Source organism: Solanum stenotomum, chromosome 1 (assembly GCF_019186545.1).
Source record: "Solanum stenotomum isolate F172 chromosome 1, ASM1918654v1, whole genome shotgun sequence".
In the NCBI taxonomy this organism is placed as follows: domain Eukaryota; kingdom Viridiplantae; phylum Streptophyta; class Magnoliopsida; order Solanales; family Solanaceae; genus Solanum; species Solanum stenotomum.
This window is the reverse complement of record NC_064282.1, coordinates 97,032,465-97,048,046: the sequence shown is the minus strand read 5'-3', so window position 1 is coordinate 97,048,046 and position 15,582 is coordinate 97,032,465. Positions and strand designations below refer to the sequence as shown.

Here is a 15,582-nt window from a genome sequence, read left to right as displayed (position 1 = left end):
CGATTTAAAAATAGACTAAAAATTAAATACGTGTATTGGATTCATACTCGAATCCAATACTACGTTTCATCAGGTGAAGTTCGCGTGTTTTTACTCTTCCTCCGGGTACTCTTCAAGACATTTTCCAAATGCATCATATACAAGTACAAAAGATAACAATAGAAGAAAGAAAAAAGAACAAAATTGGTACAAATATAAGTACATAAATATCTGTGTTACTATTTTTTTGTGTTTCAATTTATGTACTTTCATTTTAAGAATGCTATTTTTTTTTACATTTAGTAATATATTTAATTCCAAACATACTATATGGTATATTTTAGTAGTTAGGATCACACATGATTCATAGTATATTTTAACTATACAAGGTTCAACCGTTTTTCTTATTTTCTTAAATTTCGTGTACAGTCAAATTAAGACACATAAAATGTAATTGAGATCGTAATCAAACTAGGTGTAAAAACTAGAAGGTAAAAAAACTCAAGGCTTAGTTGTAGTTGCAAATGTTGATGGACTTGTGACCTTAGCCATGCGAAATATGTTTGATATTTGAGTGGAGAAGGATAGAAGATCGGATTTATTATCCCAGAGTTTCAAAGACTATGTTTAGTCTTTAACGGTTGGCTTCAAAAGAATTTCTCGGTTATAAAAAAAAGCGAGTTTTCGAGTAGTTTGAATTAATATTGACATAATATTGGCCATTTATGTTGAAATTTTTGTTATACTAATTGTAATTTATATATGTTTGGTATTTCTTATCTTTTTGGTTAAATTATAGTTTTCATTTTATGGCCCATGGACCTTTTTTTTTGTGTTTTTGTTTGTTTTGGCCATGTATATAAGCAGATATTGATTAATTATTAAAATTTTGATGTATTCTACCTTTAAGATCTTATTTGCACTTTTGGAATAATAATTTTGTAGTTTATTGTTTGTTGAAAATTTAGTATGTATCCAGCAACATAACTTATTTCTATTTTGTATATACTTTTGCCGTAATGATTTATTCAGCGTATTCGATAGCGCGAATCGTAAATTGCAGCACAATTTAAGCCGTATTTGCAATGCGTAAAATTTTGCAAGGCATTTCTTTTCAGAATAATTTTAGACATGTGGTGTCTGAAGTTTCATAAGACTGAAGATAAGTCGTTTTTGTCTGAAGTTCATGTATGCATATACAATTGGTGGCCATTACTTAAAAAGACCACTTTAAAAAGTGTCTATGGATACATCATACATGTGAATGACCTTTCTAGAACATATTTTCCCCCAAAAATATATAAAAAAGCGAAATATATTGAGGTGAGCGTAAGCTGATCTAGATATCAGATTGATCTAGTTGTTAATGTATGGATTTGTCTATTTGTATAACTTTAGAGTGTTAGAAAACAATTTGAAAAGTTTCTTTTTGGAGGATAAAGTACTCAATTTATGAAAATTTGGAAGAAATTAGCCCCTTTTTTCCACTTTAGGTTTATAAAATGCAAATTGTGTATATCATCACAACAACCCCTATGTGCTTTAGTAAAACATAATAAAATCAGTATGAAAAGAAAATACAGTAATGAAGAAGCTACGTTGAAATAAATAAAGAAAAGAACAATAGCAACAATTTATAATATGTTAATCGGGGTAAAAGAAACCGTGTAATGATAAAATTGAAGTAATAATACAGATAAGGAAAATTAGATAACGCTTGACTACCTATTAATTTTTTATCCTAATTTTTGACTTTCATATCTTTTTACCTAGGGTAAAGTCCTTGGTAAGCTGCAGATATTTCATCTCCTATCTAATTACTCTCTCGCCAATACCTCTTCAATTTATCTCTACCTCTCTTCATACCTATCATAGTTAACTCTAGTGGCGGAGCTAGGAATTACACGGATGTGTAAAAAAAAGTGAAAAATAAAATAAACATTGTTGCTAGTGAGGTTCAAACACGTGAGCACCCTAAGCACTGACTCTTTCAAGACATCTAAAATCATTGGACTATAACACCTTGTTCTGTCAAGACTGTTCAGAATATGCTATTTAATCACTTTGTATATCCTTTTACTAATATATACGATATTATTTTCGGACGAAGGGTGTCCAATTGGAGATCCTGACTATAACGTAGTTATGCCCCTGGTTGACTCTCACATTTCTTCATTGGGGACATTTGTGCATCTCTTATTCACATGTTCAAACCATTTCAGTGACGTCATTCTCATTTTGCCCATTATATAGGTTACTCTCACCTTGTTTTGAACATCTTCGTTTCTAATTCTATCTCCCCTGGTATACTCACATATTCATTTCATTATCTTTATTTTCGCTACTTTCATCTACTGANACAGAATTTGTTTTCTGGCATACACCTTTGTTTTTATCTTGTTTGTGTTCTTTTCAATGTCCATTATTTTCATTAACTATTAAAAAAATAAAATTACTATAATATATATACTAAATAAAAGGAAAAAAGATCCTTTTTTTAAAAAAGGGATAGGAAAAATAGGAGAAGGATTAAAAAGAGAACAAGTTGGTACATATAGGATCATTATTATTACTATGTTGAGTACATCCAAATTCGAAAATTTTGGTTAAAAATGAAAGAATACTGGTGACTTAATCACGTGTATGTTAAAGAGGACGGGATAGAGAAAGAAGAGCCATCAATTATGAATAATTTGCAAAAAAGGTGAAATATATTGACAACCTCTTAAATATCTGATTCAAACTTTGAAAAAAAATATTTTCATATTTTCAAGTGTCCGTTATGTAATCATCATTTTTAAACACCTCCTTTAATTTTACATATTAGTGTAAATAAATCGTAAAACCTTAGACGATCAAGCTTATTCTGAGTTGATATGTATTATGTGTTCAAGTATTTAATTAAAATATATTATAATTTGAGTGTCTAAATAAAACATACAGGTAAATTCCAAAGGTTCAACAATTTTGTCTTTTATATAGCCAAAATGTTCAAAGGCAAAGAGAGTATATTAATATCACTAATTTACAAAAAAAAGTGCATTTTTCTAATGGAAGCATATGGTAATGGCCAGCTGTTCATTTGGTATTTTCATGATAAAAGATTAGCATAAAAATATTAAACTATGAAATGCATATCAATTTTGGTATAATTAAAAAATAATAATTTTGTTGATGTGTTTGGCCTAAGATTCCAGCAGAACCCAATGCAGAAGCATGGATAGTGACATGCACACGAGTTCATATTTAATTAATAATATTTTTTGTATATATTAGTAGGTAATTCATATAATATATTAATTAATCTAATATTGTATTGATAAAATATATATTTTAAAAAAATTATATGGTAATTGATGGTAGAGATGTGTAATGGTTGTGATTATCGGACGAGGAATGGTAGACTAGTGCTGGTGTTGACTGATGATGATAATTATAAATTATGTGTTGTAAATAGTGGTGACAGTGATTGAAGTCGTTAACAATAGTGATTGATGGTGGTGCAATAGGTGATATCAACGGATAACTAAAGGTGGATGATATGGTTTGCGATCTTAGTAATTTGTTACAAATAAGTTTTGGTAGCTAGCCGTGTGTGTTTGATTATTTATTTAAAAACTAGTTTTTGTAAATATTAGAGCAATAATAATAATACATTTTTCAACTTTCAAAAAATACTCATGTCTTTTTTTTGGAAGCTGACCAAACACTTAAACTTCCTAAAATTGGCATTTTAAAAAAAAGTTTTTTTCAAAAACTTAGTCAAACAAATTATTAAAGAAAAAAAAAACAAACTGCCCACCTTTTAAGGACAAATTTTATTGCAAATTATAGCAAGTGACCATATATTTTTAAAAAAACAAAAAACTGTTTAGTATACAAAGTATCTTGTATTAATGTAGAATTCGTAATAGGGTTACATCTCAAAAAATATAATATAGATAATCTATCCTCAAACTTGTACTATATAGATAACATGAAAACGATTTTACTGTTACTCCAAGAGTTCAATTTCGAACCATATATTTTGCCTCACATGAATTTTTTTTTTTCTTTTTTAAAGGGTGTGGATAGGGTAAGGTGTAAAGTCAAATTTTATACAATCATTTCATTAATATATATTGATTTCAACCTACAATTTTAAGCAAAATCAACGGATATCGTGTGCATGAAACAGCACATGAAAAAGTCAATGGTTTATCTTCAAAGTTTTTGACTACAATAAAATAAAATAAATTAGAAGTAAAATATAACTCAGGTAATTTAATAAAATATGATTAGCTTATATATAAATGATGATATAATATACGTATATGCTATGATGTCTATTGAAATAGTTGAAAAGATTGAGAAGTTACGTTAGGTATCCTAACGAGATATTTTGTGGAAAAAATTATCTGAATTTAATATGTATATGAGAGAATACTTAATTTAATTATGACATGACACGCATATAGATAGCGGAGTAATAAAATTATTTTTTTATTTTTTTATTCCAGAGAAAATAAATTATATAGGTAGTATGTATAATAATTATATATGTTTTGTAGTGTTGTACTCTTGTTTGTTACTTAACTTAGGAAATACTCATGCATAATGTTTGTAATTATCTCGTGATATCTCCTACTTCTTCTAATATTTATCATTTAAGATCGTTCTAGAGTGATAAATACATTTTTATTTTAAAAAAATAATATTCAGATTCAAACTTTAGAAATAATCGTGTTTAGTAACATTGTTAAAGTTTGAGCAACTTATTTTTACCTCTTAAATTAATATTCTCTGACGCATGTGAGTTTGAATTAATCGAGCTTCAAAAAACATATCTTAAATCTCCTATTTTATGTTAATTAAAGAATCAATGTTCGCAGTATTTATCTGAGACTTGACTAAATTCAGATCGTGTCGAAGAGTTTCAAGAGAATTCAAATTCGAGATATTCGATTAAGGATGAAAAATGATATCGTTATTTAGCATGACTCAAAATCGAAACTGTTTTGATTAAAGATGAAACAAATACTTATCATTTCACCACGTTCTTATTGAAATCGGAGTAGGATTTCCATGATAAATTGAACAAGATTATGTCTTAATTAATTCCACCAATTATTATATTATATAGTAGTAGTTTATTAATAAAAATAAAATAAGATAAAAGGGTGCTTCATGCATTTCCCATTCCTTATTTCATGCAAGTGGTTTACGTACCATGTTCTTCTTTGAATTAGTCGATTTTTCAATTTTTTAAAAAATGTCAAAAACAAGATGATTAATTTTTTAAAGCAAATTGAAAATAAAATATATTTTATGGTCTAGAAACCAAATAATACTTTATGAATTCGAGTTTGAAATTTTATTATATATAATAATTTTAATTTATTGAGTTCAGAATTTATTATTTAACTACTTTTTAAGTTAAATTTTATATATATTATATTCGCCTCTAATAACTACTTGTTATATATTTTAGAATATAAAAAAAAAACTAGATTACACATTGATATTTGCAAGTCATATCGAAAATAGTATTTCTTACGTAGTAATTATTGACAAGTAAGCTTAAATTGATTTTCTTAAACACTGCTAGATAATTATTTATGCGCTTACAATACAATAAAACCTCTACAAATTAATATAGATGAGCCCATGAAATATTATTATTTTGTAGAGGTATTATTTAATCAATAAATTAATATTTATTAATTTAAAGACTGTTTCGACACCAAAAAAAATAATCCAGGGATGAAATCTTAAAAAATTTGAAAGAATCCACTTGTGAAAACGTCATACATGAACTTGAGGTCATGATTAATGATCTCGGTTACCGCGATAAAATGGATGTTAATAACCTATTGGATAGGTGAAAATGATACATGTTTAGAGGTCCAAAACTTAGAACAAATTGTGGATATCATTGGAAAAATAGTGTTGATGATAAAGTTGAAGATGATACATTACCTTTGGAACCAGTTATGCGTAAGAAAACACTTACATTTATAACTCTTCACAATTTTATGGTGCAATTTGAAAAGACAAATACCGAAACTTTTGGATGCAATAAGAAAAGTTAGAGATAAGCTTCAACTAGATTTAAATTTTAACAAAAAAACAGAACATAATTGAATCATATTTCACTAATTTTCTTAGATATATTTGTACTTTTAAGGAATTATTAATTTGTAATATTAATGGGACCATATATTTATATAGGAGTCTCCTGAAAATATATTATCTTATTATCGTATCAAAATGGGTGATTATTTCCACTAGCCCAAGTCGGGACCGAAGGGAATTATTATCTTAGAAAGATTATTAATTAACCGAATATTAATTTAGTGAAGTTTTACTGTAGTTAATTAGTTATTAATACACGTTAACTTGACACACCATATCAAGCATATAATAGTTATTTCTTTGTATGTACGTAAAATACTTATCAATTAAGTATTCTTTAATTTTCTAATTAAATACTAATTGCAAGTTAATTTTTTCCCCTACAACTATTAATTATTTCTAAAAAAACACCAAAAAAGTATATTACAAATTAATTTTCACAACCCTAACATAGTTATTTTCTTTGCATGTAAGTAACATGCATTAATTAAGTAAGCTCTAATTTTTCTCTTTATGTACACTAACTTATAGATTTCAAAAATGTGTTTAAACCACTAATAATCTAGTCATTTATATAAATTATAACAATTAATATACGTTGTGTTCACGTAAGTTTTATTACCAAACAAAATATCACTATATCCTATTTTATTTTTCTTGGTTTCACACTCGTTGGTCATAAAATCGAAATTTTTTACTTCTAAAAGTAAAGTACTCCATATAAAAAACAACTCTATTTTATATGTTTGAATTTAAAATTTCTGATTAAGAACATAAAGATAATTAGGATTGGACGTAAGTTTCCAAAAATTTAATTATTAAATCGAATCAAAATTTATTGTGTCAAAGTTTGATTTACCGTATCTGAATGGATTTTGAAAATTTGGTATTCGATATCTACTTTCAATTACTAATTATTGAAATCGATCTTTGAAAATACATTGAAATCGATCTTTGAATATAACGATATGAATATCGAGTGGTTATTATGTCAAAGAGAAAAGTTGGTCATAAAATCGAAAATTTTCACTTTAAAAGTAAAGTATTCCATATCAAAAGCAACTCCATTTTACGTGTTCGAATTCGAAATTTCTGATTAAAAACATAATGATAATTAGGATAGGACGTAAATCACCAAAAATCAAATTATCGAATCGAATATTACCGTTTCGAAAATGGATTTATTGTATCTAAATGAACTTTGAAGGTTCGCTATTCAATATCCAATTATTAAAATTAAAATTTTAAAAATACTGATCTAAATATCGAACGTCCAACCGTAGAGATTATTACTATCCAACCAACTACTGTACAAACTTTGGTGATTTCTAATTAAGTTGTGTTTTAATATGAGACAAAATATCAATAATTTTCCAAGGTTTCAACTAACCTAATGTTTGATTATGATAAAGAAAACTACAATACAAGTCAACTCCATTGTTCACACGCCGTTTTATATGCAAAATCACAATCAACACTTTCACCGACCCACTATATATCCCCTTCTAACCACCCACCCCCACAAGTATATCCATGGTGGGTGGACCCCGCGATGAAATCGGATTTATATATACCGTATAATTTTTTGAAGATGAATATTGATAAGATGATCAAAAGTTATGAAGTGACGAGCGATATATAAAACATAATCCTCATTCATAATCGATAGTAATTTTGATAAGATCGTTAAAGATTGTAATGAATGATAATTCGGCGAGAATTTATCTAGACAGTTAAATATAGTTTGAAAGATCATGAAAAAATATGACGGATTTTTTTCATTCATTTTTCAAGAGTTTTTTTTAAGAAAATGAATTATTAGAGATTACGACGAATAATAAGAAATTCTATATTTAGAATTATAAACGTTTTTCACAAAATTATTAAAAGATTGTGGGCCTAATTGTGATGGATGATAAGAAATTTTTCATTCATTTATCAAAATTATTTTTTCTAAAGAATTATTAAAGATTATAATGATTAATAAGTAATCCTATATTTATAATTATAATTTTTTTTTCACAAAATCATTAAAGATTGTAATGGTCGATAGAGAACTCTCTCCATTCATAATCACAAATATTTCTCACAAATTCATAATCATATCTAAGTATTTTTTTCTTATAAGATTATTAAAAATTATAGTTAGTGTAAGTATTCCATTTTCCACAATTGAAAAAAAAATCTAGTTTGAGCTTTATAAGTAAAATATAATTCTTTAGTTCTTTTTTATTTGTCATGTTTCATTTCTCGAGTATTAAATCGTATAAATTTTGATCAGCATTTTAAGATACATTCTTTTAGTTTTTCAATATCTAAAATCTGCATTTAGTTTAAAAAATTAGTTAGTTAACTCTCACGAAGCGAAATATGACAAACATAAATAAACAAAATGAGTAAAAAATAACAATAATCTACTCAATATAATTTTGTAAAATGTTAGTGTCATAAATTTATTGTAATACAAATACCGAACATCGAAAAAAACAAACCACCAAAGAAATTCCTCACAAGAACCCAAAAAACACATACATCACACACTTGATAACCTTGGTTTAACCTCCCCTGGCTTTTGCTCTCTCTCTCTCTCTCTTTCAATATATTTATGCAAAAAACAAATATACAAAGCACATATTTTGTATATTCTCTCTCTCTAGCTGTGTTTTCTTGGAAAATCCTTTGAGAAAATTTGAAAAAATATCAGTTTTTTGCCCTTTCAAGCCAACCCCATTTCCCTAAAAACTGAAAAAATCCATGTAGTCCTCACGGATCTTTCAATTCCAGCACAAAATCCAAGATTCTTGAAAAAGGGTGTTGAAAAAATCTGATTTTTATGGCATTTTTAAGCGTTTCTTGAAAAAGGGTGTTGAAAAAATCTGATTTTTCTGGCATTTTTGGTGTGAGAAATGGTGGTGAAGATGATGAAATGGCGTCCATGGCCGCCTCTCATTTCTAAGAAATTTGAGGTTAAGATTTTTGTAGGAAAGGTTGAGAATTTGGTGTGTGAGGTGGCTTCTAGCGGTGGTGTTGCGGTGGAGATCAGGTGGAAAGGGCCACCAAAAATAGCTTTGAGTTCTTTTAGAAAGACAGTGAAGAGGAACTGTACTAGAGAAGAAATGGTGAAAAATGGACCAAACGGTGGCGTTTTGGTGGAATGGGATGAAGAATTTCAGAGTTTATGTAATTTGTCTGGTTATAAAGACAATGTGTTTCATCCATGGGAGATTGCCTTCACTGTGTTGAATGTGAGATTCTTCAGTTTCTCTTTAGATTTTAGAATTTTTTTTATTCAGATTCATATTTAATGTTTTTACCTTATATTTACTTAGATCTTTTATGGAGTAGTAACTTTGACCTTATCTATTTATGGTTTGATTAGGATTGGTTGAAATTATGTTTAATTGTTTGTAGGGGTAGATGTAAGTGATGTGATCTATTGAAAATGAGTTTTCTTGATGTACTTGGATGGATATGTTGAAAAATTACCTCAATTTGTTTTTTTGGTTTGATTTTAGATGGATTGATAACATTGTAGAAAAAGATGTCACTATATGTCTCAGTTGGTTGGCTACGACTCTCACCTTGTTGGTGAAGGTTCGATTCCCTACATTATAATCCCGCCACATTTCTCCTTTCCCTACTCCCAATTTTAAAAAAGAATAATCATTTTTGTGGTGATTGTTTGTAGAAAACTATGCCTAAAGCTACTTTTTTTTTGTTCAAAATCTGTTTTGAAGGCTCTACCATCTGATATCTTGATAATTTTTGGGGAAATGTTTTATTTTTTATACGACTTTGAGGTTTGAACTAACTCGAGTGGTTATTGTGTTTGTTTGCTGTCTAAAAGAAACATTCTGGTAGTTATGCTTACATGGCCTAAGATGATGGAAGTCGGTAAGATAAGGAACATTTTCATAGAATTTTGTCGTTATGAAGCCACTGCACACTGAGATTTATGCTGCTGTTTCCACTTAGGTAGTTAGTGCTACGAGATTCATATTTGTCGCGTTGCATCCACTGCGTAAGCTAAAAGTTCCTCCTCCTCTTGATTATCTTAATGATTTGTTGGTGGAACTTTTGTCGCCTTGCATCTGTCGGTTGCCTTGTTTCAGTGCTAATACCTGCCTATTTTGTTACTTTCTTACTGTATGGATGTCGTAGATAGTAAATTTTGTTTGCTTGGATTCTCTAGTGCCTTCCTTTAAACGTGATAGTAAGTTTATGTCGGAAGGCTGGAAACGAGATGTAATTCTTTCTATTTGTGTAGTCTAATAGATGGCTTGTCTTTTCTTTAGTGGTTCAAGAAAATCTAAAGGATCGTTTTTGTTTGTAATGCGGTTCGTTTTGTCATTGACATCTCCTAGATCTAGAACAAACTTGTGGGCTTAAACAGTAATCCATTAAATGAAACTGAGATTTAGAGATTGAACTAAGAAGAAGATGGATGACTTATTTTGTTTCTTCCGGATCGCTTGCTACTTATAAATGAATACTAAACATTGGATGGTTGTAAGTACATGCATCCAATATGGCTTATTAGGTTAAAAGGGCGGTGCTCCGATTCTTTCACATTACATCATAGCCAACTTTATAAAACTTAGTCCTCCGAATTCGCACTCATAACACTCATGATCCCCGTAACTTGGTAACACATGGGAACATCAACAACAATAACAACAAACCTAGTCTAATTCCACAAGTGGGGTCTAGGGAGGGTAGGATGTACGTTGAGACCTTACCCTTACCTTTGTGCGGTAGAGAGACTGTTTACGAAAGACCCTTGACTCAAAAGAAGTGAAATCAAAGCAATATTGGATAAGAAAATAATGAAAACAAAATATCAAGATGAACAAAGCAAAAGAAGCAACAAGTAGTATTAAAAATTAAAGAATAAGCTACTATGCGAATACTAACTAATACTACATAGGGAGAAGATAGGCCGATGGAAATTGTTGAAAAATTTAATGTCGATTATTAGCTATATTATCTTCCAGATTTATTTTTTTCAAATCTACACAAGCATCTCAGTTTCTATATCTGTGAACTGATTTATGGTTTCTGCCAGTTTTAATGTTTGCTCAAGGTTCAATTTTTGGAGTTCAGTTTCGTTTAAGATTCACCTTCCTTATCTAGTTCTTCAATTTATATGATTTGATTTCAATGGTATAATTTCTCATTAAAGATGTAGATGCTATTTTGTTTATTTAGATTCTTATAGCTGACATTTCTTAACCATCTGTTGATTCTTTTTCTGCTCCAGGGTATGAATGGGAAGAATAAGGCACCTATTATTGGTTCAGCTGTCTTAAATGTTGCTGAATTTGCTGCCAAGATAGAGGAGAGAGAATTTAAACTGAACATTCCACTGGTTGTTCCAGGGGGTGCTTCCGATACTCGGCCCATGCTTTGTGTATGCTCCTTTTATTTCATGAGTTAATTTCTTACAATAACATGTTATTTGTACTGCTACCCTCCTCAAAGACCTATTCCCCCTTGTTATTATTTTTACTTGACTTGATCTCGACATGTCATGCAGATATCGCTTAGCTTGTTCGAACTAAGAGCTACCCAAGAGTCGACAGAGTTGGTTCAGAGGCCACTAGCTCCTGTCCAATCTCCAGCACGGTCCGTAGAAACTCCACCAGTAGAAAAGGATGAGCTTTCTGCGCTCAAAGCTGGCCTCAGAAAGGTTAAAATATTTACGGAGTATGTATCAACTCGGAGAGCAAAGAAAGCTTGTCGAGAAGAGGAGGGTAGTGAAGAAAGAAGCTCAGCGAGGAGCGAAGAGGGGGAATATGCATATCCTTTTGATTCTGAGTCCAATGATGAGTATGAAGAAGGAGAGTCAGATGAGGCAAAGGAGGATCCTACTGTTAGGAAGTCATTTAGTTATGGTCCATTGGCTTATGCGAATTGTGCAGGAGTTTCTTTTCATTCTAGTACAAGGGTCAATGGTGAGGGTGAGGATTGGGTTTACTTTAGCAACCGTAGATCAGATGTGGGCTGCTCACAAATGGATGACCAGGTCACCTGTGCTTCTGATCTTGTAGTTTTGCAGAATTCAAAGCGCAGTATCCTTCCTTGGAGGAAGAGGAAGCTGAGCTTTAGATCTCCTAAATCGAAGGGGGAACCGTTGTTGAAGAAGGATAATGGGGAAGAAGGTGGAGATGATATTGACTTCGATCGTCGGCAGCTCAGTTCTGATGAAGCTCTTTCATTTGGGGTAAGATCTATAGCCTCTCTTTTATCAGACGTTGTACTTCATAGTTTTGTCTGTACTGGCTATCCAAAAACCAAAATTTGGATTAGGATTATGCTTTAATCTTGTTGCCCATACTACTTGGACATCTGCATAAAGTATCCTTGCCTAGGAATTATATGTAAAGTTCACAAAGTACACTTTAGCAAACCACGTTTCCATTTCTAGAGTATGTTGAGTCAAATGAGAGTAGTTAGAATTTAGAACGTATTGCTTAGGCAGTAATTTTCTTACCTTATACATCTAATGAGTCCATATTGGTGCTTGACGCTATCTCAAATTATCTAATAAATCTGCTACTTTGAGGCCACTCCATTATTTTTTACATGTAAATTTGATATTGTCTAGCAGGTACACAAGGTGGAGGAAGACTCGACTGCTAATCGATCTTCAGTATCTGAGTTTGGTGATGACAATTTTGCTGTTGGCTGTTGGGAACAGAAAGAGATAGTAAGTCGGGATGGACACATGAAGCTTCAAACTCAGGTGTTCTTTGCTTCCATTGACCAGCGCAGTGAACGAGCTGCTGGAGAAAGTGCATGCACAGCCCTTGTGGCTGTGGTTGCTGATTGGTTGCAGAACAATCGCGATCTCATGCCAATTAAATCACAGTTTGATAGCTTAATTAGAGAAGGTTCATTAGAATGGAGGAAACTTTGTGAAAATGAGAAATACAGGGAACGGTTCCCTGACAAACACTTTGATCTGGAGACGGTCCTTCAAGCCAAAATTCGCTCCATATCTGTCGTGCCAGGGAATTCCTTTGTCGGTTTTTTCCACCCTGATGGGATGGATGAGGGAGGATTTGATTTCTTGCATGGTGCCATGTCATTCGACAATATCTGGGATGAAATTAGCCGCGCTGGATTACAGTATGCTTCTGTGTGTGAACCACAAATCTATATCGTCAGCTGGAACGATCATTTTTTTGTCCTGAAGGTTGAAGCTGAAGCTTACTACATCATCGATACCTTAGGTGAAAGACTCTATGAAGGCTGCAATCAAGCTTACATTCTGAAGTTTGATAAGGAAACAACCATCTATAAACAGCCGGACACTACACAGTCGACAGAAGAAAAACCTGCTGTGGATCAGCAAACTATTTCTACCACAGCGGAGACAAAACTTAGCGATGGTCCTCATGCAAATGCAACGCATGGTTCTCTAGAGAGTGAAGCTGTGAACGAATCAGATGAACCATTGAAGGCTGAGAGCGCAGAAGAAATTATCTGTCAAGGCAAAGAGTCATGCAAAGACTACATCAAGAGTTTTTTAGCTGCCATACCAATCAGGGAACTGCAGGCAGATATCAAGAAGGGTTTGAAAACCTCAACCCCTCTTCATCAGCGGCTTCAGATTGAACTTCATTTCACTCATTTACAACAACAACCACTCATAACTACTCCGGCAATAGAGATAGCAACGGCTGCACAAGAACCGCCTGCAGTTGCAATGACTGAGATCTCGGCGTAAGAGTCTTTTCAACTGTAAATTTTAAGAAGTGTGTGATAGTTTCTAACTAGTTTTCGTTCTGTCGTTAGTGATGTTTTGTGTTGCATTAGAGTAAAGATAGTGTTAAGCCTTTTAGGGAAGTAAAAGTTTGTAAATCAACCTTCTGTCTTGGACTTATAATAGATGGTTTCTAACTTCTGTTTTTGTACTATCATTGCATACCTTTTTTTAAAAAAAAAAAATGTTTACATAATTGGCATACATTAATTAGAGCTCTTGTTTTGAAGATGATTTGTTCCATAGATGTTAAGAAAGTTGAATAGAATGTTCAAAAGTTGATTTAGCTGATTTATGTTGTGTGCATAGTAAGTTGAAGGGGAGATCTTGGAGCAACGATAAGTTGTATTTGTCTGACCTATTGGTTATGGGTTCGAACTGTGTAGTATTTGTGTGACCTATAGGTTCAGCTTTGAACTGTGGATATCACATCGCCTTGGGGTTCAAATCCTGTAACCGTTCTAGTCATTGAATTAGTCACTGATACTTGTGTTAGAGTAAGTTGTTAACATCGCATCCCATTGTGGTCCAATCCTTTTGTGTGAACGCGAGATATTTCGTGCACTGCATTTTTCAGTTTCTAGTTTTGCAATGGTGCTCATGTGATATGATGTTCCATGTTACTTTTGTTAGCTGTAAAGTTGAGATCCTTTCTTCCAAGTTAGTTCCTCGTGCACATGAAGAGATTCTTTCTTCAATGTTCAACTTTTAAATGATAACCCCCCACCTCACCACACACACACAAAATCACCTTTAAAAGATTTGCACTTTGCCATCAATATTCTTAAAAGATGTGACGTGATTCACGAAAATTCAATAATTTTTTTCTTCTCAAATTAAACTGTTTACTAAATATTTGAAATTTATAAGCTTTAAATTGTGACTCGATTTTTCCTTGTTTCACAACAAAGTTCCAAAATTAGTGGTTTTCTATTGATTTCCTAAAGTGAAGCAATGATCACTACAAGTTGAGAAAAATCATAACTTTATCTGAAATATTCCCATCATATTAGGGTCCTATTAGAATATACCTAACTTTAAGAAATATGCTTGAATTACCAATGCACTTGGACTTGACTCATTTTTTTATGTATTTTTTTTTTGAAATTGAAAAAAAATATATGATAATGTATTTAAAGTGAATGAAAAGGACTGTTTTGGTTTTTAGTTTGGTGTATGCAAAGAACATTCTAGCAATTTAGATATATTTAAAGAACTTTCTTAATCTATAGGATCCATTCAAATCAATGGCGGAATCAAATAGGGTTAAGGAGTTTATTTGAAAAATTATACTATTTGTACGTGATTAAAATTGTTGTATGTATATATAATAGATGTTGAGCCCATTACAGTTTCTTCGTGTATTTACTTTTCATATTTTGAACCCCATATTAAAAATTCTGACTTGCCTTTGATTCGAGCTCGTAAGAAATACTCTTTTCCCTTGCTTGTAGAAGTTTCGAACTCCAACACATTGTGTTTTTTTATTTTTTCTAGTGTTTTAGCTATGAATATTTTTTATTTAGTTTTATTTTTGCATTAAAAATAATTATTTTTTATATGCACACGTGGCAAAGGTTTTGACAAGAATTATTCTCACATTAACTATTCATTAAGCCCATTAAGTTCATAAATTTTGGATTGGGCCTATTTTCTTGAAGTGTCCACTGGACTTTGAATGGTCTCTTAAATCCATTGTTCATTAGGTTACACATGATGAT

At 31.1% G+C, this 15,582-nt stretch overlaps 2 protein-coding genes across 3 annotated transcripts in view; one reads left to right on the top strand and one right to left on the bottom strand.

Moving 5' to 3' along the window:
• LOC125845778 (protein WVD2-like 4) overlaps positions 1 to 15,582 on the bottom strand; it is an 81,379-nt gene that overhangs the window by 63,974 nt on the left and 1,823 nt on the right. The gene's annotated exons all lie outside the window — the stretch shown is intronic.
• Positions 8,669 to 14,012, top strand: LOC125845738 (uncharacterized). Of its 2 annotated transcripts, none has more exons than XM_049525273.1 (4): positions 8,669 to 9,338; positions 11,354 to 11,503; positions 11,630 to 12,316; positions 12,701 to 14,012. In XM_049525273.1, the coding sequence occupies exons 1-4, from the start codon at positions 9,000 to 9,002 to the stop codon at positions 13,823 to 13,825; spliced, it is 2,301 nt and encodes a 766-aa protein (XP_049381230.1). In that variant the 5' UTR covers positions 8,669 to 8,999; the 3' UTR covers positions 13,826 to 14,012. The 2 variants fall into 2 exon arrangements, with proteins under 2 accessions (XP_049381230.1, XP_049381236.1); XM_049525279.1 differs by having other exon boundaries at positions 8,672 to 9,338; positions 12,704 to 14,012.

Bases quoted from the DNA above. Each gene is read 5' to 3' on its own strand.
- LOC125845738 (XM_049525273.1), top strand. From the start codon at position 9,000: ATGGTGGTGAAGATGATGAAATGGCGTCCATGGCCGCCTCTCATTTCT. The intron at 9,339-11,353 runs GTGAGATTCTTC...TTTCTGCTCCAG, and splicing joins TTGCCTTCACTGTGTTGAAT to GGTATGAATGGGAAGAATAA. The intron at 12,317-12,700 runs GTAAGATCTATA...GATATTGTCTAG, and splicing joins ATGAAGCTCTTTCATTTGGG to CAGGTACACAAGGTGGAGGA.